The following is a 27,926-nucleotide window of genomic DNA, read 5'->3' on the forward strand; positions in this document are numbered from 1 at the left end:
ACACACACACACACACACACACACACACACACACACACACACACACACACACACACACACACACACACACAACCCCGACGCCAAGCTCTGATGTCGCGGTCAATCCAAATTCACGCGCAAACGCCCTCTCTGATGACGTCACGGCCCTCCCGCACTTCTGATTGGAGGAGCAGCGTCCGGCTACTCTCGCGACATCTCCTTGCCGGATCCCGGTCTGCCTCCCTGCACCGGGACCGCTGGTGCATCGCGAACCACGTTAAAGCCGGGACGCTGTAGACTCGACGGGCTTCCGGGACTCGTCCAGAGGCGGCGACTCTTTGCCGACGTCCCCGGGCACGAGGTTTGGCTCGCGGGCGTGCTGCCTGCCAGGCGCGCGGGCGCGTGGGACCGACTCTCCACAGCGCGGCCGGGCCGGCTTGCAGGGCCTCCCGAGGCTGCCAGCCGTGGCCCTGCGGCGGTGCCAGCCTCTGGCTTGGGTCGCTTGGGTCTCCATGGAGACAGCCCTTTAACCACTTTTACGTCTGTCGTTCTGTCATTCTTGGGGCTCCACGTGGGAGTCGGAAAGATGTAGATGGGAGGGAAGCTGCAGATGGTACCTAAGAGCAGGAACGCACCAGGCTGGACAGGGTGGATTTTACGCATTGGGGAGGCCCAGTTCACCAGGACACACGTTTGTCTATAGAACATGCAGAATCACCGAATCTGTTTTTTGAGCAGCCCCTAGGACTCCGGGATCAAATACTGCTGCAAACTGGCCATTTACCTGAATTGTCTCCACAGTGTCCTTCTTCAGTACCGTCTCACTTGATACGCGGGCTGCTCGTTTAGGAAATTATTTCCTAAATTTAACGAAGAACTTCAAATTCTTTCCTTGTTGTATGTCTAGCTTTGTTCATTCTTAACTTTTTGGTGGGCGGCTCTCTTGCCTTTAATGTAGTGACTTGTTGTCCAAATGGACTATAGATTCTTTAGTAGCAGGAGCAGCCTGACATTTGGCTGTAGCGTGTACTTTTAGGTAACAGGTGGTCCACTTTTCTGCCATTAAAGGTATTTGTCCCTTCCAGAATGTCTCTAGCAAATGTTAATTCCTTGGTTTTGTCCAACAAATGTTTATAAAGCATCTACATGCCTGAATGGTGAAGGAGTTGAGAATTAAAACACTGAACACATCATTAAAATGGCCACCTTCATGGAGTTTACTACTAGGAAAACCAGACAGTGTACAGATGTGCAAATTAATGTAATTTCAGGTAGTCATACATGCTGTAAAAAAATAATGAAGTGATGTGTGTATCAGAATGATGACAATTTAGATAAAGTTCCAGAAAACTTCTCTTGGGTGGTATTTAATCACAAACTTGGAGAATAAGAAATAAGGCCTTGCCGTATGTGTGGGACAGAGCATTAATTGGCAGATCTGGAAGTTTCATAGGTGATGATAAGCATCAGGAAATGTGAGAGCTCTTCAGGTGGCAGAGTAGACTGATTTGAAGTGAATAGCAGAGGAAGCTGGGGCCAGATTGTTTTCAGGCTTGTGAATGCCAACACCCAAATTTGGACATTAGTAATTAATAAATTGCATTTAGCACCATTGGAAACCCTTGAGAAGTTTATAAGTGCGAGGTTAGACTTCGTTAGTTTTTTTTTTTTTTTTTTTTGGTTTTTCGAGACAGGGTTTCTCTGTGTAGCTTTGCGCCTTTCCTAGAACTCACTTGGTAGCCCAGGCTGGCCTCGAACTCGGAGATCCACCTGGCTCTGCCTCCCGAGTGCTGGGATTAAAGGCGTGCGCCACCACTGCCCGGCATTTGTTAGTGTTTTTAAAGGATTACTTTGATGATTGACAAGAATGGATTCTTGGAGTGGGGGAGGCAGTTAGGAAGCTGTGTCAGGAGTATAGGTGAAATGTGTTGAGTCAGTTTCTGCCTGGGAGAGTCTGAAGGTAGCCCATTCCTCATTGGACCACAGAGGTCTCCTTTGACAAGCTTTCTAATCCTTCAGTGGGACAAAAGAAATCTCCCCTTCAAAGCGGCACCTATTTTAAGGACTGCATAGTAAAACCCCATTTCAAACAACAGCAGCAAACCCGCTAAACAAACAAACAAGCAAACAAAAAGCCCAGTTTTTCCTTTGTAAACCAGATATCCTCAGTTCAGTGATTCTCAGCCCAGGGCAGTTGTACCCTCTAATAGTGGCACTGTTGGGAGACATCTATTGGTTGTCTTAACATGTTGATACTCCTGGCGTCTGATGGGGTAGAGACTGGGGAAGCTTTGAGCATCCTACAGTGCATAGGACAACACCCTCAACTAACGCTCATATGACTCCAAATGTCAGTGCTGCAGGAGAAACCCTCCACTGGACCAGTGTCTTAAGCTATTCTTTCTTACAGAGACTACTGTTCGTCCTGTCTAAAATGGGTGTGAAGAAGAAAAGAGAAATGCAGGTCGCTGCGTTGACTGTTTGTCCTGAGGACCTGGAAACTTTGAGATGTATGTGGTTTTTAAATTTCATTTGTTTAGTGAATGAATTTGTAAGTTTGCAAGCAGAGTATTTGAATTTCTGGGACCCTGTAGAATATAATGCTAAAATTCTTTCTGCTTCGTTTTTCTATTTTTTTTTTTTTTTTTTTTTGCATTCAGTTTTGGGTAAAGATAGTTTTGTTAAATATTATGTTCCTTTAGACTGATTTCTACTTGCTATTTTGACCTATATACTTTTTTAAAAAAGGATTTATGTATGTATGCACACCATGTATGTGTGTGCCTGAAGCCCACAGAGGTCATAAGAGGTAATCAAATCCCCAGGAACTGTAGTATGGAGGGTAGTAGTTGCCACATGGATGCTGGGAACTGAACCTGGGTCCTTTAATGTCAGAGCCTCTATGTCTACTTTTACTTTGTAATTTCTCTCTCTCTCTCTCTCTCTCTCTCTCTCTCTCTCTCTCTCTCTCTCTTTCTCTCCCCCCCTTCTTCTCCCTCTCCTTCTCCCTGTGTGTGTGTGTGTGTGTGTGTGTGTGTGTGTGAGTGAGTCAATTTGACACAAGCTAGAGTCATCTGGGAAGAGGGAAGCTCCATTGAGAAAATACCTCTGTCAGATTGGCCTGTGGGCAAGTCTGGGGGGGGGGGGAGTTTTCTCGATTAATGATTGATGTGAGAGGGCCTAGCCCATTGTAGGCAGTGACACCCTTGGACAGGTGGTCCTGGGTTGTATAATAAAAGCAAGCTGAGTAATCCATGTGAAACAACCAGTAAGCAGTGTTGCTTCCATGGTCTATGCTTCGGTCCCAGCTCCAGGTCCCAGCCTTGACTTCCTGCCCTGACTTGGTTAGTGATGGACTGTGACCTGGGAGTTGTAAGATAAACCCTTTCCTCCCCAGTTTACTTTTGGTCATGGTCTTCTCACAGCAGCAGAAGGCAAACTAAGCCAGTATGTGTCTGTGTGGACGTACACATGCCCTCAGACAGGTGGAGAGGTCAGAGGACGGCTTTTCGGAGTCGGCTCTTCTCCCTCCACTGCATGGGTTCTGGGTCAAACTCAGGTCAGGCTTGGTGGCAGCCGCCTTACCTGCTAACCCATCTCACTGCCCTGGTTTGTATCCTTAGCAGTTGTGTAGAATGTAGAAGAAAGGTACTGTTAATCCGTATGTAGTTACGGCAGTAAGTTCTTGTTTGTGTTCCTTAGCTTTTGCTGATGCAGAAGGGAAAAATCTAGCCTCTTTGCTGTTACATTGTGTACAACTCACGGACGGAGTGTCACAAATCCGTTATATTAAACAGGTAATGCTGAGTTTTTGTTCATGATTGTGTCTCGAATATTACCATGCTGTTAATGGATTTTAAAAATTAACTGACAGTTTCTGGCTTCGGTTATTGAATGCCAGTTTATCACCAAATGATAGTTTTTCCTTTTTCTGTTCATTGTATTTTTTATTCAGAGAAGCAATAGAAACAGTATCTAAGCTTCTACCATCAATGGGACTATAAGTAGACAAGAGATAATTGTGTGCAATTTCTTTTTTAATTTTTATTTTTTTGGATTTTTGAGACAGAGTTTCACTGTGTAGCTCTGGCTGTCCTGGAACTTACTTACTCTGTAAACCAGGCTGGACTTGAACTCAGAGATCCACTTTTTTCTGCCTCCCAAGTGCTGGGATTAAATGTATGTGCCACCACTACCCGGCAATATTTTTTTTTTAATTATTATTAATTTTGAATCTTCAAAACTTTTTGGCAGGCACATTTGAAAGTTAATTTAAAATATAGATTTCTCTTATTTGTATTTCAGCATTTAGATTTTCCACACATGCACACTTACTTTGAAATCAGTTAAATACATTATTACTCACTTTTTTTTTTTTTTGGTTTTTGGGGACAGGGTTTCTCCATGTAGTTTTGGTGCCTGTCCTGGATCTTGTTCTGTAGACCAGGCTAGCCTCGAACTCAGATCCACTTGCCTCTGCCTCCCGAGTGCGGGGATTAAAGGCATGCGCCAACATGCCTGGCTTATTACTCACTTTTAAAGAGTGCTATAGATTTTCTGTATTGCTATGCCTTAGGCATGTGACTCTCAGTGTGAGTGAAGTAAAGAGGGAGGGGCATGCGTTAAAGGTTTATAAATACTGGAATCAGGCTGGGAATGTCCTCTGTTGGTAGAGTGATTGCCCTGGTCTGGTCCTCAGCACCACATAAATAGACATGGTGACACATGTCTGTAGTCTCCACTCTCAAGAGGTAGAAGCCAGAATATCAGAAGGTCAAGGTCACTTTCCCTCTTCCCTTCAAAGGAAAGAAAAATGACTTAAAAGAATATCTGTAATCATCTTAGTTTGATGTATTTGATATTAGAAAGAATTGCTTTGAATTTTTTTTTTTTTAATTATAGATTGTGCCTGTCCTGGAGAAGGTAGATAAAAATGGTGTGTATGATCCTGCTATTGAAAATTGTTTGAGAATTATAGCAAGCATTTATTTTTCCTTGACTCTGAAGAATCCCTTGAAGAAAATCTTGGCGAGGTAAGGAAAGGAAGGAAGTTAAGTTGAATGCTACAAAAAATAGTTGGGGCCTGGGGATCCACTTCAGTGGTGGAGTGCTCACCTGCCTAGTAGGGAGAACCCTGGGTTCCATCCCCAGCACTTAAAAAAAGAAGAAAGAAAAAGCAAAGTTCATTCACTGTTTTGGTAAAATTAAACTATAACACTACAAGTTTTATTTATACTATCTATCCATGTATCTGTCTGAGGTCTTTAGAAAGCAAAAAGCCTTAGGTTATAGGATTTAAAAAAACAAGCTGTACCTTTGTTCTGTGGGTCCCAGTTCACAGATTGCTGGGTCAGTTCTTTTACCTGGATGTTTAAATCTATCATCTTATACCTGTTCTCTGTCCCCATCTATTCTAACACAGATAGTACAGGAGTATATCCTTTGTGTAAAGTAGGCCTGAATTCCACCATTTCTGCCTTGTTTCATTTTCTTTAGGAAAAGGTTTTCACTTTAATTTTGGTTTTTGTTTTTTGAAACCTTTTCTTTGGGTTTAACATATATACTGTGTTTTAGTTTTATTATTTTTTACATAAGTGGGATTATACTCTACACAGTACTCTGTAGTTGGTTTATTTACTAAAGAATGTCTTGGAGGGCAGATGAGATGGCTCTGTGTGTCAGGGTAATTCTCATCAAGCCTGATGGCCTGAGTTTGATCTCTGCCTCCTACATGGTAGAAAGAGAGAACCAACTCCTGCAAGTTATCCATGTTCATATGTGTGCTGTGGTACCTACCCATGTGTCCCCCTCAGTAAACAAGCACATAGAATATTAAGAGAAATTTCTGTATCAGGATAGCCCTTTTAAAATATATTCACTTATTTTCATTTTATGAGTGAGTATTTTGTCTGTATTTATTTCTATGTACATACTCCATATTATGATATGTCAAAATGTGAATTATGATGCATATTATTTGGTTTATTTAGTCTCCTTGTCACTGATGACTATCTGGTGTTTTAGATTTCACTATTCCAGAAGTGCTGCAGTGATATTCTTTGCATACATAAAGTATGTGTAATCATGTGTAGGAACGACTAGAGGGGGAGTTGTAAACCATTTTGCAGATGTTGTTGACTGTACTTCCCCTAAGCTATTTATTAACACTTCTCCAGCTGTGAGTGACACTACTTATTTCTGTGTCTCTCCAGCACTGGATGACACCAGTTTTTACATTTTTACAATCTGAAGATGAGAAATGCTCTTTTATTATCACTTATTTTTCCCAGATTATTAATGTTAACTTGGTGCTGGGGTTTGACCCCATCGGGGTGTGCATATTAGGCAGATACTCTCCCACTGAACCACATCCCCAACTCATGGTTGAACATTTTGTAATGTGTGCAGTTTGATTACCTTTTAAAGTATATCTTTTCATTGTCTTATAATCTTTTCTTGATTTATAAGTGCTCTATATAAATTATGTGCCAAATGAATTTTTTCTACTTTCTGCATGATATATTGTCTTTACAAAATTAAAAAAGACCATGACCCTAATAATACTTTTCATTATATATATTTCTAAATTTTATGCCTTGCTCATTTTATGCTCTTTCTAATTCAAGATTGTTATTTCCTATCTTACTTTTTTTGCTCAGTTTTAAATCCATCTAGAATCAAGTTTTAAGGATTGGGTGAGGTAGGGTCTAGTTTAGTTTTCTGTTTCATATAGAATCTCTGTTATTCCCAGACTGTTGGCTCAGTCATTATGTATTTTTATAAAAGCTCAGGTTTGATTATTTTAGACTTGTGTGTATTTGTTATACCAATACCACTCTTCTTTTACTATTTTGATAATATGATTCAGTTACACAGAATTAGTTACCTTTCTACTGAATTTTCTTTTTTGGACTATTCCAGTTTTTAGATTATTTCTTCTAGAAGAGTAGTGAGGTTTTCAAATAAAACCTTATTTGTGCTTATTAGTGCAGCTGTATGTGCAGCTTGTTTTGATTTAATTGGACTAATATTGGCATAACTTTCTATTAAGGAAATTTTCGTTGAGTACTGTGTTCCAAGGGCGTTTATAGGAATTGAGGTTAAAACGAATAGAACAGCTTAGATTTTTAGAAATCTTAGATGCTAAGGGGAAAATGGAAAAGCCAGCACCATGTGCAGGATAACATGGCCAGAGAGCTGTGAAGAAAAGGAAAGCTGAGAGTGGGGAAAGGGGGAGCCAGCGTGGACTGTCGGTTTGATGTGTGCTTGGCCATGTCTCACCCTTCCTTCACTTGGGGTAGTTGACTTTGAGACTGAACGACAAGATTTGAGGTGTTTGAAGGAAGAGTGTTCTGGATGGAGGAAATAAGTGAAGATTTTGGTAGATAAGCTCTCAGAACAAGGAAGAGTCATCTAGCCAGAGTTAAGTGATTAAGGATTGGGATGAGGGCTAATGGTGAGGGGAGAAAGGAAGGTTTTGAAAGGCCTGTGGGTTATTGTGAGCTGTGCTTATTAGTGCAGCTGTGTGTGGAGCTTGTTAGAGGATTACAGGTAGATAGATGGTCAGGTCTCTGTGTCCCTCCCTGTGTTCTGCATTTGGCAAACTCAGGTCATGTACTGAACATGTACAGACTTGTTTTCTTTATTTGTCCTTTGCACGACAGAGAAAACAACTGTCTATATAGCATCCGTATTGCATTAGGCATTGCAAACAACTTAGAGATGGTTTAGAGCGTATGGGAGAATCTGCACAGGGTGTAATGCAAATGCTCTGTGTGTTATACAGGAGATTGAGCATCCCCCAGTTTTTTTCCTGGTTGGTTCTGAAACCATCCTCATAGTAAATGCTGACTGCATGGTGCTGTTGCTCTGGCTACTCTGTTGAGAGAAGGCTTGGGGAGCAGAAACGGCAAAATAGAACCAGGGACGAGAAATGGTAGATCAGTGAATTTCGGTGGTGGTGGTGCAGGCTATTTGGGGCTGTATTTTGAAGGTGTGATTCAGTGTTTAACATTTGTATATTCTCCGCTCTCCGTACTTAGCCCAGTAATAGAAGCTTTTCATCCTTTGTTTCTTTTTTTGCAGCTCACTGAATGGCCTACCTGAATATTTTGTAACTGATGCTACATACTGTTTTATTTTTTACCTTCAAGAAGACTTAGAAACTACTGACTTATATTCTTATAGAAAAGTGATGGACAACATATCTTCCTGCCTGGAGAACTTTAATGTGGGTAAGCCAGCACTTCTCAGGGCCTTTTCCTGCTAATGTCTGTCATCACATCACCTTTTTAAAATGGTCATTTTGGCAGAAGCTCCTTAACACTGTTATTTTCCCACCTGCAGGTACAGCATGTGTTGTTTATCTGCTTAAAATTGGTAAGTCTTGATATTTTCTTTTGTGCTGAGTTGTTTTAGAGATGACTCCCAGATAACTAAAGTAGACCATACCCTTTGCAGTTCCTGCTTCTCCATGAGGTCATTTTTGGTAGATATTTTATGATTTCCTGGTACTGAAGCTGAAACTTAGTTTGGAGCTCTGGTTTGTCATTCTGTTCTTTTCTTTTTTCTTTTTTTTTTAAAGATTTATTTATTTATTTTGTATACAGCATGTATGACCAGAAGAGGGCACCAGATCTCATTACAGGTGGTTGTGAGCCACCATGTGGTTGCTAGGAGTTGAACTCAGGACCTCTGGAAGAGCAGTCAGTGCTCTTAACCTCTGAGCCATCTCTCCAGCCCGTCATTCTGTTCTTTTTCTTTCAGTGCTTCGTTTTCTGTACAAGAGTTTAACTGACATCCTGGAGGAAAACAGGCGAGTGCTGGATGTTTGCATGCTTGTGCACATGTCTGTGTGCACACGGGGATTGTCTTGTACAATGGAAGCTTTCTTTCTTTCTTTTTTTTTGATATATATTTATTTTATGATTACCTTAATTTCACATATCAGCCACGGATTCCCCCGTCCTCCCTCCTCCCACCCCCTAGTCCTCCCCCCCAGTCCATCCCCCTTTCCCACCTCCTCCAAGGCAAGGTCTCCCCTGGGGAGTCAGCCCAGCCTGGTAGACTCAGCTGAGGCAGGTCCAGTCCCCTCCTCCCTACACCAAGGCTGAGCAAAGTGTCCCAGCATAGACCCCAGGCTCCAAAAAGCCAGCCTGTGCACCAAGGACAGGTCCTGGCTCCACTGCTTGGGGGCCTCCCAAACAGTTCAAGCTAATCAACTGTCTCACTTATCCAGAGGGCCTGCTCCAGTTCCATGGGGGCTCCTCAGCCATTGGTTCACAGTTCATGCATTTCCACTAGTTTGGCTATTTGTCCCTGTGCTTTTTCCAATCATGGTCTCAATATCTCTCGCTCATATAATCCCTCCTCTCTCTCTCGCCAATTGGGCTCCCAGAGCTCCACCTGGGGCTCGGCCGTGGATCTCTGCATCTGCTTCCATCAGATACTGGATGAGAGTTCTATCATGACAGTCAGGGTGTTCAGCCATCCGATCACCAGAGCAGGTCAGCTCAGGCACTCTCTTGACCATTGCCAGTAGTCTACAGTGGAGGTATCTTTGTGAATTTCTAGGGACCTCTCTAGCACTCTGCTTCTTCCTATTCCCCTGGGGTCTTCATTCATCATGGTCTCTCCCTCCCTGTTCTCCCACACTGCTCCTGATCCAGCTGGTACCCCCCGTCCCCCTAAGCCCTCTTTCCCCTGACCCTTGCCCTCCATTACTCCCCACCCCCAGTTTGCTCATGTAGATCTCATCTATTTCTCTGTTGTTGGGCAATCCCTGTGTCTTTCTCAGGGTCCTCTTTACTAGGTAGCTTCCCTGGAGTTGTGAGTTGCAGTCTGGTTATCCTTTGCTTTACATCTAGTATCCACTTATGAGTGAGTACATACCATGTTTGTCTTTCTAAGTCTGGGTTACCTCACTCAGGATGATTTTTTTCTAGTTCCATCCATTTGCCTGCAAACCTCATGATGTCATTGTTTTTCTCTGCTGAGTAGTACTCTATTGTGTATATATACCACATTTTCTTTATCCATTCTTTAGTTGAAGGGCATCTAGGTTGTTTCCAGGTTCTGGCTATTACAAATAATGCTGCTATGAACATAGTTGAGCATGTGTTCTTGTGGTATGATTGAGCATACCTTGGGTATATGCCCAAGAGTGGTATAGCTGGGTCTTGAGGGAGGTTGATTTCCAATTTTCTAAGAAAACACAATATTGATTTCCATAATGGCTGTACAAGCTTGCATTCCCACCAACAGTGGAGGAGTGTTTCCCTTGCTCCATATCCTCTCCAACATAAGCCCTCTTCAGTGTTTTTGATCTTAGCCATTCTGACGGGTGTAAGATGGTATCTCAGAGTTGTTTTGATTTGCATTTCCCTGATGATTAAGGATGCTGAGAAATTCCTTAAATGTCTTTCAGCCATTTGAACTTCTTCTGCTGAGAATTCTCTGTTTAGCTCTATAGCCCATTTTTTAATTGGACTGTTGGGTATTTTGATGTCTAACTTTTTGAGTTCTTTAAATATTCTGGATATCAGCCCTCTGTCAGATGTGGGATTGGTGAAGATCTTTTCCCATTCTGTAAGCAGTCGTTTTGTCTTATTGACTGTGTCCTTTACCCTACAAAAGCTTCTCAGTTTCAAGAGGTCCCATTGATTGTTTCTCTCAGTGTCTGTGCTACTGGTGTTATATTTAGGAAGTGATCTCCAGTGCCAATATGTTCAAACAACTTCCTACTTTCTCTTCTATCAGGTTCAGAGTAACTGGATCTATGTTGAAGTCTTTGATCCACTTGGACTTAAGTTTTGTGCACGGTGACAGATATGGATCTATTTGCAGTCTTCTACATGTTGACATCCAGTTGTGCCAGCACCATTTGTTGAAGATGCTTTCTTTTTTCCACTGTACAGTTTTGTCTTCTTTGTCGAAAATCATATGTTCATAGGTGTGCGGATTAATGTCGGGGTCTTCAGTTCGGTTCCATTGGTCCACATGTCAGTTTTTATGCCAGTACCAAGCTGTTTTTATTACTGTAGCTCTATAGTAGAGCTTGAAGTCAGGGATTATGATACCTCCAGAGGTTGTTTTATTGTACAGGATTCTTTTGGCTATCCTGGGTTTTTTGTTTTTCCATATGAATTTGAGTATTGTTCTTTCCAGGTCTGTGAAGAATTGTGTTGGTATTTTGATGGGGATTGCATTGAATCTGTAGATTGCTTTTGGTAAGATTGCCATTTTTACTATGTTAATCGTACCTATCCATGAGCATGGGAGATCTTTCCATTTTCTGCTATCTTCTTCAGTTTCTTTCTTCAGAGACTTAAAGTTCTTGTCATACAGGTCCTTCACTTGTATAGTTAGAGTTACCCCAAGGTATTTTATATCATTTGTGGCTATTATAAAGGGTGATGTATCTCTGATTTCTTTCTCAGCCCGTTTGTCATTTGTATATTGGAGGGCTACTGATTTTTTTGAGTTAATCTTGTATCCTGCTACATTGCTGAAGGTGTTTATAAGCTGTATGAGTTCCTTGGTCGAATTTTTGGGGTCACTTATGTATACTATCATGTCATCTGCAAATAGTGAAAGCTTGACTTTTTCCTTTCCAATTTGTATTCCCTTGATCTCCTTATGTTGTCTTATTGCTCTGGCTAGAACTTCAAGTACTATATTGAATAAGTATGGGGAGAGTGGACAGCCTTGTCTTGTTCCTGATTTTAGTGGAATTGCTTTGAGTTTCTCTCCATTTACTTTGATGTTGGCTGTTGGCTTGCTGTAAATTGCCTTTATTATGTTTAGGTATGTTCCCTGTATTTCTGATCTCTCCAAGACCTTTATCATAAAGGGGTGTTGGATTTTGTCAAAGGCCTTTTCAGCATCTAGTGAGATGATCATGTGGTTTTTTTCTTTCAGTTTGTTTATATGGTGTATAACATTGACAGACTTTGGTATGTTGGACCACCCTTGCATCCCTGGGATGAAGCTTGCTTGATCATGGTGGATAATTGTTTTGATGTGTTCTTGGAGTCTGTTTGCCAGTATTTTATTAAGTATTTTTGCATTAATGTTCATGAGAGAGATTGGTCTCTTTCTTTGTTGAGAAAGATGTAGTTCTGAGAGAGATGTAGTTCTCTTTCTTTGTTGCATCTTTGTTTGGCTTGGGAATCAGGATAATTGTAGCCTCACAGAAGGAGTTTGGTAATGTTCCTTCTGTTTCTATTGTGTGGAACAATTTAAAGAGTATTGGTATTAATGCTTCTTTGAAGATCTGGTAGAATTCTCTGCTGAAAGCATCTGGTCCTGGGCTTTTTTTGGTTGAGATACTTTTAATGACTGTTTCTATTTCCTTAGGGGTTATTGGTCTGTTTAAATAGTTTATCTGGTCTTGATTTAACTTAGGTATGTGGTACCTGTCCAGAAAATTATCCATTTCTTTTAGATTTTCCAGTTTTGTGGAGTACAGGTTTTTGAAGTATGACCTGATAGTTCTCTGGATTTCCTCAATGTTAGTTGTTATGTCTCCCTTTTCATTTCTGATTTTGCTAATTTGAATGCTCTCTCTCTGCCTTTTGATTAGTTTGGGTAAGGGCTTGTCTATCTTGTTGATTTTCTCAAAGAACCAACTCTTTGTTTCATTGATTCTTTGTATTGTTCTCTTTGTTTCTATTTTATTGATTTCAGCTCTCAATTTGATTATTTCCTGGCGTCTATTCCTCCTGGGTGACTTTGCTTCTTCTTGTTCTAGGGCTTTCAGGTGTGCTGTTAAGTCACTAGTGTGAGATTTCTCCAACTTCTTTATGTGGTCATTTATTTAGTGCTATGAATTTTCCTCTTAGCACTTCTTTCATAGCATCCCATAGGTTTGGGTATGTGGTATACTCATTTTCATTGATCTCTAGGAAGTCTTTAATTTCTTTATTTCTTCCTTGACCCATTGGTGATTCAGTTGAGCATTATTCAGTTTCCATGAGATTATAGGCTTTCTGTAATTTTTGTTGTTATTGAAATCTAACTTTATACCATGGTGGTCTGATAGAACATAGGAGGTTATTCCGTTTTTTTTTTTTTTTTTTTTTTTTGTATCTGTTGAGATTTACTTTGTGGCCGATTTTAGAGAAGGTTCCATGGGTGCTGAGAAGGTATATTCTTTTTTGTTAGGATGGAATGTTCTGTAGATATCAATTAAGTCCATTTGAGCCATAACATCAGTTAAGTCCCTTATTTCTCTGTTAAGTTTCGATTTGGCAGATCTGTCCAGTGGTGAGAGTGGGGTGTTGAAGTCTCCCACTATTAATGTGTGGGGTTTTATGTGTGATTTAAGCTTTAGTAATGTTTCTTTTACATATTTGGGTGCCCTTGTGTTTGGGACATAAATGTTCAGAATTGAAACTTCATCTTGATGGATCTTTCCTGTGATGAGTATGTAATGCCCTTCTTGATCTTTTTTGATTGATTTTAGTTTGAAGTCTATTTTGCTGGATATTAAGATGGCTACACCCGCTTGTTTCTTAAGACCGTTTGATTGGAAAGACTTTGCCCAGCCTTTTATTCTTAGGTAGTGTCTATCTTTGAAATTGAGGTATGTTTCTTGTATGCAGCAGAAAGATGGGTCCTGCTTTCACATCCATTCTGTTAGCCTGTGTCTTTTTATAGGTGAATTAAGTCCATTGATATTAAGGGATGTTATTGACCAGTGATTGTTAGTTCCTGTTATCTTTTAGTGGTAGTGTGTGTGTACTTCTCTTCTTTGGGGTTTACTGCTGTGGGGTTATCTATAGCCTGTGTTTTCGTGGGTGTATCTGATTTCCTTAGGTTGGAATTTTCCTTCTAGTGCTTTCTGTAGGGCTGGATTTGTGGATAGGTATTGTTTAAATCTGTTTTTGTCTTGGAATGTCTTGTTCACTCTGTCTATGATGATTGAAAGTTTTGCTGGGTATATTAGTCTAGGCTGGCATCCATGGTCTCTTAGTGTCTGCATTACATCTGTCCAGGTCCTTCTGGCTTTCAAAGTCTCCATTGAGAAATAGGGTGTTATTCTGATGGGTTTGCCTTTATAAGTCACTTGGCCTTTTTTCCTTTGCTTCTCTTAATATTCTTCCTTTATTCTGTAGGTTTAGTTGTTTAATTATTATGTGGCAAGGGGACTTTTCTTGGGGGTCTAGTCTGTTTGGTGTTCTATAGGCTTCTTGTATCTTCATAGGTATTTCCTTCTTTAAGTTGGGAAAGTTTTCTTCTATGATCTTGTTGAATATATTTTCTGTTGGTATTCTTCTCCTTTCTCTATCCCTATTATTCTTAGGTTTGGTGTTTTCATGGTATCCCAGAGTTCCTGGACATTTTGTGTTACGACTTTTTTGGCTTTAGTATTTTCTTTGACTGACCAATCCATTTCCTCTATAGTATCCTCTACACCAGAGATTCTCTCTTCCATCTCTTGTATTCTGTTGGTTATGCTTGCATCTGTGTTTCTTGTTCATTTACTCAGATTTTCTATTTCCAGCATTCCCTCTGTGTCTTCTTTATTGTTTTTATTTCCCTTTTCAGGTCTTGAACTGTTTCCCTCACCTGTTTAATTGCTTTTTCATGGTTTTCTTTAAGGGATGTATTGCTTTCTTCCAATTTATTTATCTTTTCTTCTATTTCTTCCATTTTTTTGTTTGTCTTTATCGCAATTTCTTTATTGATTTCTTCCACTTTTTTGTTTATCTTTTCCTCCATTTCATTTTTCATTTTTTTCTTTAAAGGCCTCTAGCATCTTCATGATGATATTCTTAAGGTTGCTTTCTTCTGCTTCTATTATCTTGTGATGTTCAGGTCTTACTGTTGGAGGAGGGCTAAGTTCTGGTGATGCTGTATTGTTCTTTATGTTGTTGTATGTACTTCTGCCTTGACGCCTGCCCATCTCCTCCAATCTCTCTAGGTCCGGATAGAGCTGGGGCTTGATTTCCAAGCCTCAGGAAGTGGCTGGGGTCTCGGGCGGATAGGAGTAGGGGCAGAGCGTGTAGATTGCAGGGTCTGCTGCTCAGAGGTCTTGGTGAACAGGGAGCCTTCCCGCAGGAGCCCTGCCTGCTGGCGGGCAACTGGGGCTGAGTTGGGCGGGTGTTCCTGGGCAAGGGATGGGGCCCAGGAATGGGTCCTAGGGGTGGGCCTCACTGGGTATCAACGGAAGCTTTCTTTCTTTCTTTCTTTTTTTTAAAGATTTATTTATCTATCTATCTATCTATCTATCTATCTATCTATCTTTATTATGTATACAGTGTTCTGTTTGCATGTATCCCTGCAGGCCAGCCAGATCTCATTACAGATGGTTGTGAGCCACCATGTGGTTGCTGGGAATTGAACTCAGGACCTCTGGAAGAACAGCCAGTGCTCTTAACCTCTGAGCCATCTCTCCAGCCCAACAGAAGCTTTCTTAAAGGGCTCAGAATGTGCCCTTTCCAACATTTGGTGTGATTATTTAAATTTGTATTTAGAAGTTATGCACACACACACACACACACACACACACACACACACACACACACAAACAGAGAGGTATAATATTTGATTGATTTTTTTGAGACAGGGTCTCACTTTGTAATCCAGTAATTTCAAACTTGTAATCTTCCTGCCACAGCCTCTCAGGTGCTGGCATGACAAGTATCTACCACTGTGCTCAAAAGATAATTTATAAAGATCATTATTATGAAAATTATTAATAAAGAGAACAGTCATTCCCCTTAGCTTTGAGTGTTTGATATTTTCATGGTTGAAGTTTCTTGTTATCTTTCTGAAGATATTAATAATAGTTACTTTTTAAAAAAGTTTTCTTAGATTTACATAGTCTCTGGTTTGTCTAAGTTTTTTTTTTTCCCCTATTTGCTGTGTTTGCTCACTGTATTTTTGGTAAGAAACTTTCTGTGGGAGGCCATGGGAGTCCAGCTTCTACCTTTCCTACTTTTCTAGTTCTTATGAGAGAGGGATAAGAAATACTAGGTAAAGAGAGACCTAGTTGATGAGAAGAAAGACAGAAACACAGGATAGCTTCAGGAGGGCCTGAAACACTACCCAATGGCCTTGAAGGTTTATTCAAAAAGCTTTTTATAATATGCCAAGGGAGAGGCAAAAGATTCCCCCTTGCTAGATCAGAACACACCGTACAGCCAAGTGTAGACCCTTCCAAACACCTGGTAAACACGCCTGTGGCCAAATCATCTCCTTATGCAGCCCTGCTGGGTAAAGCAAGCTCAGATTCTCTAACCTTGAGTAATCTGGGCCTCTACATCTTTCCTCGGAAGTCTAGTGCTATTGGCTGGACAAATATTCCGGACTAGGTCATTAAACATTGATGTAAGTCTGTGCATATGGGTGGGGTTGACTGCAGGTTTGGACTGTTTCTTAGGGGAATCCATTAAGTCATTGTCATGCTCCTGGCGGGGGGCAGGATTTATAGTAGCATCATCATCCGTTGTCTGCTTCAGCCCCCCCCCCCCATGTGCCTCCCACACTTGGCTCTGTCTTCAGTTCTTGGAGATACATACCTAAGGGTGGAATAGCGGGACCTATGCTAATTTTGTTTGTTTTGAGGAAGTTACAAATGGGTTTCCCTGGCTTAGGTTTTAATAGGATCTTTCTATTCTCCCCTATTGAAAATAGAGTGTGAAGGATGAGGGTGAAGGCTGGAGAGCAGTTGAAGCTATTGTAATCCAAAGAGATGTGAGAACGGCTCAGGTCAGACAGTAGCTGTGGACATGGTATGGGTTCAGATCTCCCTACAGATAGGATAGAGAGACCAAGAGGCCAACACCATTACAGTAGTTTCAGAGCTAGAGATCCCAGGAGATAGCGCAGGTTTGGAGTCCAGGATAAATTCACATATTTTGAGATACTAATTAGATACCCAAATGAAGATTGTGAGTAGGAAGTTAGAAATACAAGTTTGTAATGGGAGAGGTCTGGGTTAGAGCCCAAAGTTGGGCAGTAGTTAGCCTATAGAATATAATTTAAAGCATCAAGGGAGAGAATTAGATGAGAATAGAGAACTGAGTAGGACTGAATCTTGGAGTGTACCTGAGGCTTTGGGTTGGTCCTTCACACCAGCGAAAAGGGGGCGGGGCATGAGAGGGAGGCGAGAGAGAGTTAGATGGATAAATAGATTAGGGAGAAGAGAACTATCTAGTCATGTCTAGGAGAAAGTCTAGGACAGCATGTTAAAGGCAGGTGGAAGAACGTGCAGGTTGAGTGTTCATGCCTATAAGTTGTCTCATTAGCTCTTCATTTCTTCTTTTTAAAGGTTTCTTACTTTTGCTGTACAATAGGGAGGAAGGTTAGTTTGGCTGAGAAAGAGGCCTATTACAGTCAGAGTACTCAGGAGTTCAGTTAGTGTCTGTAACAGGAATGCTTATCTCAGACTGAGTTTGGCCCTTGGATGCAGCCATGTGCTGGTGTTAAAGAGGGTAGAAGTGGTCACATTTGTATTGAATTTCCTTTTGAAATCTCCTCTTCTTTTTTGTAGAAAATTTGCTGGAAATCACATTGTTCAAACACAGTTAATGAATGACTTGTTGGTGGGCATTAGAGTTTCAATGACATTAGTACAGAAAGTACCAAATCCCGAGGGCCATCTTTGGAGTGATTCTAACTTTCTCATCTGGCGTACTATGTGTAGCTTGCTAAGCATTTTCACCGACTTTTTAAATGACGGTAAGTGTGACAAAATGATGATCATAACTGCATGCCAGTCTGTTTAACCTGTGGAGAAAGGACCTGAACTACATGATTTTAATGCTTGTTTTGTGTTTTTCAAATGTATGAGTTCAGCAAGGGATGTTGAACAGCTTTTCCCAGGTTGTGTGTGTATGTATGTCAGCATGTTTATTGTGTATAAGGGAGAAACACATTCAATACTCTCATTATTAGAAAGCCACAGACTTTAGAAAATTCTTTAGAAGCAGTTACCAAATTTAAGAAAGACTTAGAAAGATGAGTTGAATTCTTAATGGTATTATATTCAAATAATGACAATAGTTGTTGATTATGAGCCTGGTTGCCTAATTCCTCCCAATATCTCTTCTGTCCATGAGAACTATACCACTAGGAAGCTAAGTTGAAGAAAAGAAATTTCTCTTCATGAGAGTATTTCAATTAATAAATTAAAATGAAGTAACATGATAGACTTCTTATAATACCCAGTGATTGATGTAGGTGGCATTAAGCACCAATAATCACAGAAACAAAACCAGATAAAATGTGCCTCTTAGATTCTTGTAGCTACTACCTGCCATCTTGTGAAGGGATTGAATTTGAGAGTGATGCTGTCTCTAGATTAGCTGCCAGTTGGCAGGAGTCAGGACTGCACTGGATTAGGACAGAGGATCTACCAGGAATAAACAAACACAGTATCCTTGTTGAAGGAACTGCAAGTCAGATCGGCCAGAGTTCCTCATCGGAGAATTATAGCAGAGAGAGGTGGGTGCTTGTACTGTGAGATCTGTAGAAGATATTTAAAAGTCTAGAAATGCACACTCATTTGTTAATGCTGTTGAAGAATATAAGGAAGTCATTACTGGGAAAGTTGTAATAGTGTGTACTCAGAGTCTGAAAGGGCATTCTGGTTGGGGTGAGGTATATGGGATGAGGTACATGGGTAAGTCTTTGGGGCTGGAAGCTAAGTTCTATAATTTATTTAACTGTTTATGTATATATAAAATCTTTGTTAAACAAAGGAGTTTCATAGTATTTTAAGTATTACAGAAAAGGTTAAATTGTCATTTCTCGCCATCTGCTATTCTGTATAGTAATATATATGAATTTAACTTAAATAAAAACACAATTAAAAAATAAATGAACAACAACAACAACAAAAAAAAACAAAACAAAAAACCCAAGGGGCTGTAGAGATGGCTCTGTAGTTAAGAACACTGGTCACTCTTCGAGAGAACCTGAGTTCAGTTTCCAGCACCCACTTGGTGGCTCAAAACCGTCTATAACACCAGTTCCGGGGATCCGACATCCTCTTGTGCTTTCTTGGACACTGTATGCACAAGGTGCACAGACACACATGCAGGCAAAACAGCCACACACACAGAATTTTAAAAAATGAAGACATTGGCTGGACAAGATGTCTTAGTGGGTAGACTTTGCCACCAGGCCAGATGACCTGAGCTTGATGCCTGATCTCTGGAACTCACATGGTGGCAGAGAATGGAGTACTATAAGTTGTCCTTTGACCTACACAGACAGACAGACAGACACACACACACACACACACACACACACACACACACACACACACCACACCACACAAAAAACACTATGGGGCCCTGTTTAGAACTCTTGTTTGTAAGAAATGATGATTTACTCTGCCTTTGCTGGGATAATTGTTTTAACATTGGTAACTAGGAAAAATTACCTTGGACTTTTAGGAATTTAAAAGAAATTAAATTAGTTACTTTAAAAAAAATAAGAAATTTTAATGTATGTGTTTCTGTCTCTGAGTATGTGCACATGGGTTCCTGGAGGAGGCCAGAAGAGGGTGTCTGATCCCCTGGAGTTAGACTTGTAAGTGCTTGTGAACCATCCAGTGTAGGTGCTAGGAACTAAACTTGGGTCCTCTGCAAGAGCACCAAGCCCCTTAACCTCTGAGCCATCTCTCCAGACCCTAATTAGTTACTTTCATCAAGACAGAATTTATAGACAACTTTTCAGAGGATATTTACCATTTTTAAAAGGAGAATTTAGAAATCTGAAAAGTAAAAGACTTTGGTGAAATACAGAGAAGAAAATTTAAGAATTTATTTTATTTTTATGTATATGTGTGTGGTTATATGAGTTTGTGTATACCATGTGAATTTAGGTGCCTGTAGTGGCTAGACCAGGGCAGCAGGTCCCCTGGAACCAGGCTTATAAATGGTTGTGAGCCTCCATGTGGATGCTGGGAAATGAACCTGGATCCTCTGTAAGGGGAGCAAGTACTATAGACTGCTGAGTCATCTCTAGTCCAGACATAAGTTTAATGAGACGTGATTTTCTGAAAAGTTGATGGCACTTCATCAGTGCCATTCTTAAGTAGTTAAAGCTTTTTGTGTTAGAAAGTATTTAACTGTGAGTAACAGAAAACTGTCACGAAGTTTAGAGGCAGATGACCGAGAACTACTGCCACCAATGTAGGACCCAGCACTGCCTTTCTGCTGTGGCATTTTTATTATGTTGGTGTCTTCCCATGTGTCTGCACCTGTCTGCTGTAGCTGTAGGCATCATGTGTTTGTTCAAGGCAAGAGGAAGGGCCTTGCGTCTTTTCTCTCTCCCTTTCTTTTCTTTTCTTTTCTTTTCTTTTCTTTTCTTTTCTTTTCTTTTCTTTTCTTTTCTTTCTTTCCCCCCTCCCTCCCTCTCTCCCTCCCTCTCTCTCTCTCTTTCTTTCTTTCTTCTTATTATTTTTTAATGTATTAGGCTCTGTACATGTACCTGAATGCCAGAAGAGGGCATCCGATCCTATTATAGATGGTTGTGAGCCAGCATGTGGTTGCTGGGAATTGAATCTCTGGAAGAGCAGCCAGTTCTCTTAAATGCTGATCCATCTCTCCAGCTCAAGGGCCTTGCATCGTAATCAGAAAAACTAATAGATCTAAGGGACTTCTGCATATAGCTCATTGGCCTGAACCCCTCCAGTGGCTGTCTTTAGTTTCAAGGAAGATTGTAGGAGCAAGAATCCTGCTTTTGGCTAAGCATATGGCTACCCAAAGTCAGTTTTGTTCCCAGAGATGGAGGGCAAAGTGGATATTTAATAGTTAACTTAAGGTGTCTGTCATACTTCTTAGTCTGAGTTGAGTAATTCACATTACTGGAGGCTAATGTATATGCAAACGAAAAGAAGAAAGCGAATCAAAATTGTCTGGTCACTTTGAGTGCTGTGCTAGCAAGGTTTCTGATTGGCATTGGTGTGGATTTTTTTTCACATAGCACTTCAGAGCTCTTTAAGGAAAATTGTTCATGGAGTGGGGATCCAAAGGCATCACTGTCAGGAGGGAGGTGGCGGTGTTGCTGGGTATGCTAGTGGCATAGATGTCGAGGATGAGTGTAAGATGTTGGACAAGAGAGGAGGGAAGCTCATTCACTGAATATGTGCTGGGCTTAGCCTTTCTTTTCATTTTCTTTTAAACTTTATGACAACTTTTCTGGTATGGGTTATTTCTCTCTCTCTCTCTCTCTCTCTCTCTCTCTCTCTCTCTCTCTCTCTTTTTTTTTTTTTTTTTTAAAGCTGAGTTCCTGGGAGGTTAAGTAACCTGTCTGGGATCTTGTCACCTGGGAAATGGTCAAGCTGGAGCTATCTAGGCCTCTCTGACCCAAAGCACTTCCTCTTTCTAGCACACCAGACTCTCCATCTTTAATACATGATGACTGCTTCCCCCTCCCCCAATAGGTGACCTACTGCAGACTGTTCAGAGCACGTCAGGATTAGCTGTTATTCTTTTTGTGAAGAACATGTTCTGTCCATCTGAAAAACTTCCTGAGTTGGTGAGTGCATCTGCTTTTTAGAACTTCCCTTCACCGAGAATTAGATGGACATCAATTTGGTTTAATTTAAATATTTTATTGATTATTATTTATGTCACAGTGTATGTGTGGAGGTCAGAGGACAACTTGTGGTAGGTGATTCTCTTCTTCTACTACATGGATCCTGGGGATCAAACTGAGGTTGTTAAACTTGACATGGTTTTACCCACTCAACTATTCACTGGCCCCTCAATGTTTCAACTGCAGTAGCTGAATTTTAAAAAGTTTGTTTGGCATAGTTGGGATTTTTCTAGAGGCTCTTTTCTCTTAGAATGATAATTCTAAGTACACAGACGACATGGTGGCGGGGACGATGACAGGGCAGTCACAGCTGTCTGTAAGTCAGTTTTGCACAGGTAACCACTATTAACGTTTGCTGACAACCCTCTTAGTTTCTGTAGGGCCGTCTTTTCAGTTCTGTGTGTCAGTGTGGGAAGAGATAGAACATTACAGCTATGCAGTGACTGGTGTTTAAACACATGGTAACAACTTTCTGATAGGGTTTTTTTTTTTTTTATTAAGAACAGACTTTGTAATATACTTAATCGTACTTTATCATGTAATATAAGAGGCATGTTTGGGTCAATTTTTAGTGACTTTGGTCCCTAAGGAAAGTGTAGTTTGGTAATGTAGACCATAGTCTTTGTACTGGCTGCTAGCATTCTTCCCTCCTCTCAGAGTATTATCTAGAAACTCATTTTGTCTAGACGTCTGTGTATTCTGAGATCATGCAAAATGGTTATTCTTGTATGAGACTGAATTTTTTTCTCAGAGCACCTCTAAAAGCATCCTCTGTCCATCTGCAGGTAGTGAGCTTCGTGTTTCTCCAGTACTTTCATCTCAGCAGAAAGATTCATGTGCTTAGAGTTCATTGTTTTCCTTCTAAAGTTAGTGTAATGATGTTAGTGTTTGTGTTTTACATTACTTTTCCTAGACTATTTCAGGAAATATTTCAAGAAAGAGATTTGTAGGTTTGTATTTAAGGTATTTATATATTATTCCCTCTGTTGTTTTCCAGATCAGCAGCCTGCTTCTCCAGTCAGTTGACTGCAGCAGCACCCCTGAGTGGTTCATGAACTGCTGTGGGAGCCTTTGCAGTGCTGACATGCCAGTCTCCACGCTGTTGTTCCTGTGTCACGGAACGCTTGCAATGCTGGACTGGCAGGATGGGAGCATGGGCCCGAGCGGGGAGGCTTTGCTCCTGGACACTGTGCATGTTTTGTTTACCTTGACTTCACAGTGAGTTTGGTTTTTTTTATCCCATATTTTGTTTTGCTTCTAAGACAGTTGAAGGGCACAACTGAGCCAGCCAAGTCAATTCAATTAAATGTGGTTAGGATGAATCCTAAATTACGATTGATAGACGAGAATAAAATAGGCATGAGAGAAAAGACAGTAATGAGAAACAGTCATAGAAATTACTGGTGCAGGCCAACCTACTGAGCGCCAGCAGAGGGCACCACCTTGTGGGTGCTGGGAATTGAACTCAGGACCCCTGCAAGAACAGCCAGTGCCTTGACTTCTGAGCCATCTCTCCAGCCCCTGCAATACATTTTTTTTTTTTTAAAAAAAGTCAGACTATGAATATAGCTTTATAAGCATTACTATTAAAATAAGCATAAAGCTCTAAAATAATTTTTACAAGTTGGAGATATAATTCACGTACTATAAATTCACAAATGTAAAGTGCATAATTGTGTTTCTTTTAGTATGTTTATGGACTTGCACAACCATCTCACAGTCAACCTCAGAGTGCTTCTTGGTCGTGGTGGTACTCTTGGGAGGCAGAGGCAACAAGATGAGTGTAGCCTAGGTAACCTAGTGAGACCTTTTCTCAAAATAAATTTTCATCATCCTAAAACGGCAGACACCCAAAGACCAAAACATGATTCTCCAGCCTTTCCCAGCTGGGCCCATGAGAAGTGAGGAAGCTACTTCAGGGTAGGAGTACTTGCTGTACAAGTGTGTGGACCTGAGTTCAAATCCCAAACACCACATGTGCCTTTAACCCCAGCATTAGCAAGGTCAGGTAAATGCTGGGAGGTCTCTGGTCAGCCATCTTAGCTGAAGTAGCCAGCTTGTAGTTCAGTAAGAGACCCTGTCTCAAGGAAGTAAGATAAAGAGCTAGAGAAAAAGACACCTGGTGTCTTCTGGTCTCTGTGCATGCATCCCCACACTCACTTGAATGCATATCTCTGTCTGTCTGTCTGTCTGTCTCTCTCTCTGTCACATACACACACACTAAATTTAAAATATCCATGAAACCATCACAGTAAAGGTAGTGAATACTTCACTTATTCCTAAAGGTTTCCATGTATTCATTTTTTATTTTTTGTAAGGTAAAAAGATTGAAAATTTGCCTTTTAAGTTTGGCCTTATTTGTAATTTTGTTGTTGTAAATTTCATTGAGTTTTCTGTTCATTCTTTGTATTTAAAAGTCATGATGTTTGTCTAATTTCTTTTCCTAGGCAATTCATAATAATATATGTCATGGTTTCTTTTTCTCCAGGATTAAGGAGTCAACATTAGAAATGTTCCTGTCTAGAGTCTTGGCATCTTGGACCAATTCAGCCTTACATGTCCTTGAATCAAGTTCCCCAAGCCTAAAGGACTGTCTGAATGGAGGTTCAAGCATAGCGAGGAGGCTTTTGGAATATGTCTATACACACTGGGAACATCCATTGGATGCTCTGAGACACCAAACCAAAATCATATTCAGAAATCTTCTGCAAATGCACCGGCTCACTACGGAAGGGAAGGATGTAGTCACTGACCCGTTCTTTGTGGAATTGACCAAGAGTCTTCTGCAGTTAGAATGGCATATTAAAGGGAAGTACGCATGCCTTGGCTGTTTGGTTGAGAGTACTGGAATTGAACATATTTTGGCAATAGATAAAACGATTCCATCTCAAATCCTAGAGGTGATGAGAGACCAGTCATTGGTACCTTATGCAAGTGACCTTTTGGAAACCATGTTTAAAAATCATAGGAGCCATTTGAAGTCCCAAACTGTCACCAATACTTGGATGGATGAGTGGCATGAGACGTGGGTTTCTCCTCTCCTTTCTATACTGTGTGGAGGGAACTTGGATCAGAAGTCGTATGTGATCGATTATTATTTGCCAAGGTTACTGAATTACAGCCCTGAAAGCCTGCAATACATGGTGAAGATTCTTCAGGCATCTATTGACACTGAAACTGGTGAGAAATAGTTTGTCTTAGTAATTTCTATTTAGGATACTTAACTGTAGGTCCCTGTGCAGATGCTTGTCATGCCCTGCTATAAGTGGTACAGAATGCTATCAATGACAGCCACTTGAGATTGAAACAGGTTGGACTTTCAATAGCTGAGTGATGGTTTTGGTTGAAGTAGTTTCGCCAAGCAAAGAATGATTCCAGTTATAAAGTGTTGTTTTTTAAAAGATTGATAATTTTTTTGTTTTGTTTTGTTTTGAGACAGAGTTTCTCTGTGTAGCTTTGTGCCTTTCCTGGAACTCACTCTGTAGCTCAGGCTGGCCTTGAACTCACAGAGATTCGCCTGCTTCTGCCTCACGAGTGCTGAGATTAAAGGCGTGCGCCACCACCTCTCGGCAAAAGATTGATTTTTATGTGTATGAGTGGTGTGCTTACCTGTCTAGTGTCTACATGGACAACACATGTGTGTCTCATGCCTTTTGAGGTTAGAACAGGGCATCGGATCTCTTGGAATGGAGTTACGGATAGTTGTGAGCTGCCGTGTAGGTACTGGGAATTGAACCTGTATACTCTGGGAGAGCAGCCAAGGCTCTTCATTACAGAGCCATCTGCTCCAGTGCCTAGTTACAAGGTTTTAATTTATTTTTTTGTTCTCAAACTAGAGTAACAGTGTATGTATTTTATATAATTTTCTTATCCAGGTAATTAAGATAGCAATTAAAATTGCTTTAGGCAGGCTTAATAAAAACAGGTGAGTTTTCCACAACTTAAAAAAAAAAAGAACTAGAGCTAGGAGATGGTGGCACACGCCTTTAGTCCCCCCCTCAGGAGGCAGAGGCAGGTGGATCTCTGTGAGTTCAAGGCCAGCCTGGTCTACAAAGCGAGTTCCAGGACAGCCAGGGCTACACAGAGAAACCCTATCTTGAAAAACCCAAAACAAAGAAGGAAAAAAAAAAAAAAAAAAAAAAAAAAGAACTATGTAGTGATTTAGAATACGAGGAACATCCCACTGAAACCTGGGAGTCCTTAAGAACTAATGGTTTATAATGAATGTGTGGCCATATGTGGTGGTATATGTCTCTAATTCCAGCACTTGAGAGATAGATACAGGAGGATTGCTTCCAGTTCAAGGCCAGTTTAGTATACATAGTGAGTTCCAGGTAGGTCATGACTGCATGATACTCTCTAAATACATAGATACATAGTTAGATTGAAAATGAATATAAAATGTTAACCCTGAACATAGAAGTGTCAAAGTTTTTTAACTTGATTCTGAGAGGAAATTTTGATTTCTGTACACAAAAACAATGTGTTATTCGATAATGTTTAATAGTTGTTCTTGCATTTTGGGAGACCACCTGAGGCTATGGCTTTGTGAAGCTGTCCTGATGTTAGCGTGTGTTTGTTCTGGGTAAGGTGTCCTGAGAGCCTCAGCTTCTAGTGCTGTTTCAGAGCACAGCTTCCTGGAGGCTGATGTTCTGCTGAAATCAGGAGGTCTTTGTGGACCACATTTTATGTTCGTTATAAATGAGAACAGCTCCAAAATACATGTGGAGGGTCAATGTTTATTTTCAAGAAAAAATAATCTTTGAACTAGTACACTGTTTCTACTACTCTTGTATAATGGTTTTAACTTTTTTCTATTTGATGTTTTTCCTCTAATTCACATAAGGGTGGATTTCTTTAAGTTTTAAGGCCAAAAGTAAAATTATTAGAGAATAAGTTATGATTTCTTTATAATAACATAATTACGTTTATTTGAAATTATTGGCATGAACAATTATATTCAGTCATTTTTATTTTAGAATAAGCACTTTAATTCGTCTTAGAATTTAGTTAAAATTTAATATTAATTGGAACATAAAAGTTGGCATATCATAGTCATTTGCATAGCACAGGAATGGTCTTTGCTATTTTGCCTTTAAGACAAGAACAGGTTTTTCTCTCTTAGGGTCTTGTAATCGCAGAGGGGCTCTGGGAGCTTTGATGGCATGTCTACGAACAGCTAGAGCTCATGGACATCTTCAGTCTGCAACTCATGCCTGGGAGAACCTTGTGTGCGGTGCACGGATAAAGCAAGGCTTAATTCACCAACACTGCCAAGTAAGGAACTTTCTGTTGCACACATTAGTCCCTGATAACCTGATTGCTTTAGGAGTCCTGCTAGCGGCTAAGTTGTAGGGGAGTCCATTATGATAGTAGACAGTGGCATCCTTGTACTTAGTCTATGCAGTGTCTAGTTGGGGAGCACGAACAGCTTACATCAAGAACCTGCAGCTCTGAGGGACAGCCTAGATGTCAGTATGCCTTGGTAAGGGGCTTTATCTGGAAGGCTTAGCAGAGCCTGATCAGTGTAGGTGGTGGCTGGTTAGGAAATGGAGTGTTAGAACAGCACACAGAATGGAAGCCAAGTTCATGTTTGGGAAAGCTCTGATGCTAGACTGATGATGTCATTGGTTCCCAGTTACCAATTGCGTGGGCTTGTTCATTGTTGTCAGTGGAGTCAGAGATGAAATTAGGAGCAAAAGGAAGCCAGGAGACAGGCTAGTGTGGGCTAGATGTGAGCTGTGAAGGCCTGGAGTGAGGTAGCCCTGAGAAGACAAGAGAGGATGTAGCTGAGTGCTATGTAAATAAGGCTTTGGCTTGTGAATGTACGTAGCCTCAGTTTATACATGTAGGGACAGTTTTATAAAAAGTTAACTCAAGGTGCTTTGGATTAAGAAACCTTTCTGAGGTATATGTGGTCAACGTGCAGTTTACTTTTTTCCTTGGTAGCTTACACAGATATCATGTTGGAAGTAGTCTAGGCTTTTCTTATTTCATGGGAAAACTAACCTTTTATTGTTTGGTGTGTTTTAGGTGCGGATCGATACACTAGGCTTGCTCTGTGAAAGCAATCGGAGCACAGAAGTGGTCTCTGCAGAAGAAATGGAGTGGGTTCAGTTCTTTATCACATACAATCTCAACAGCCAGTCTCCAGGGGAGCGGCAGCAGATTTGCTCGCTCCTTAAAAAGGTAGACTTTTTCATCAGAGTGAGAAAGTAATAATTGCTCTGGAAATGGTTTTTTGAGAAGGTCCCAGATTTGGGGCGAGTGTGGAGTGGTTGTGGTATTGGGCTACCACATGACTGCATGGCTCCAGCATCTTGCCCTGAGTTCAGCAAGCTTACATGTGAGATTAAAATGCCACACAGGGCCAGGCAGTGCTGATGCAC

At 40.8% G+C, this 27,926-nt stretch overlaps 1 protein-coding gene across 3 annotated transcripts in view; it reads left to right on the top strand.

Moving 5' to 3' along the window:
• The first annotated feature begins 203 nt into the window (after nt 1-203).
• The window catches only part of Thada (THADA armadillo repeat containing), a 300,981-nt gene continuing 273,258 nt past the window's right edge, over nt 204-27,926 (top strand). For all 3 annotated transcript variants that reach the window (XM_059248542.1, XM_059248543.1, XM_059248544.1), the window contains exons 1-13: nt 204-340; nt 2,390-2,489; nt 3,682-3,776; nt 4,882-5,012; nt 8,065-8,213; nt 8,326-8,358; nt 8,746-8,794; nt 17,480-17,667; nt 21,383-21,477; nt 22,535-22,755; nt 24,026-24,717; nt 26,663-26,814; nt 27,571-27,726. In XM_059248542.1, the coding sequence (XP_059104525.1) occupies nt 2,414-2,489; nt 3,682-3,776; nt 4,882-5,012; nt 8,065-8,213; nt 8,326-8,358; nt 8,746-8,794; nt 17,480-17,667; nt 21,383-21,477; nt 22,535-22,755; nt 24,026-24,717; nt 26,663-26,814; nt 27,571-27,726 (2,037 nt within the window). In that variant the 5' untranslated portion in view covers nt 204-340; nt 2,390-2,413. The remainder of the gene's footprint in view (nt 341-2,389; nt 2,490-3,681; nt 3,777-4,881; nt 5,013-8,064; nt 8,214-8,325; nt 8,359-8,745; nt 8,795-17,479; nt 17,668-21,382; nt 21,478-22,534; nt 22,756-24,025; nt 24,718-26,662; nt 26,815-27,570; nt 27,727-27,926) is intronic.

This window comes from Peromyscus eremicus, chromosome 22 (genome assembly GCF_949786415.1).
Source record: "Peromyscus eremicus chromosome 22, PerEre_H2_v1, whole genome shotgun sequence".
In the NCBI taxonomy this organism is placed as follows: Eukaryota; Metazoa; Chordata; class Mammalia; order Rodentia; family Cricetidae; genus Peromyscus; species Peromyscus eremicus.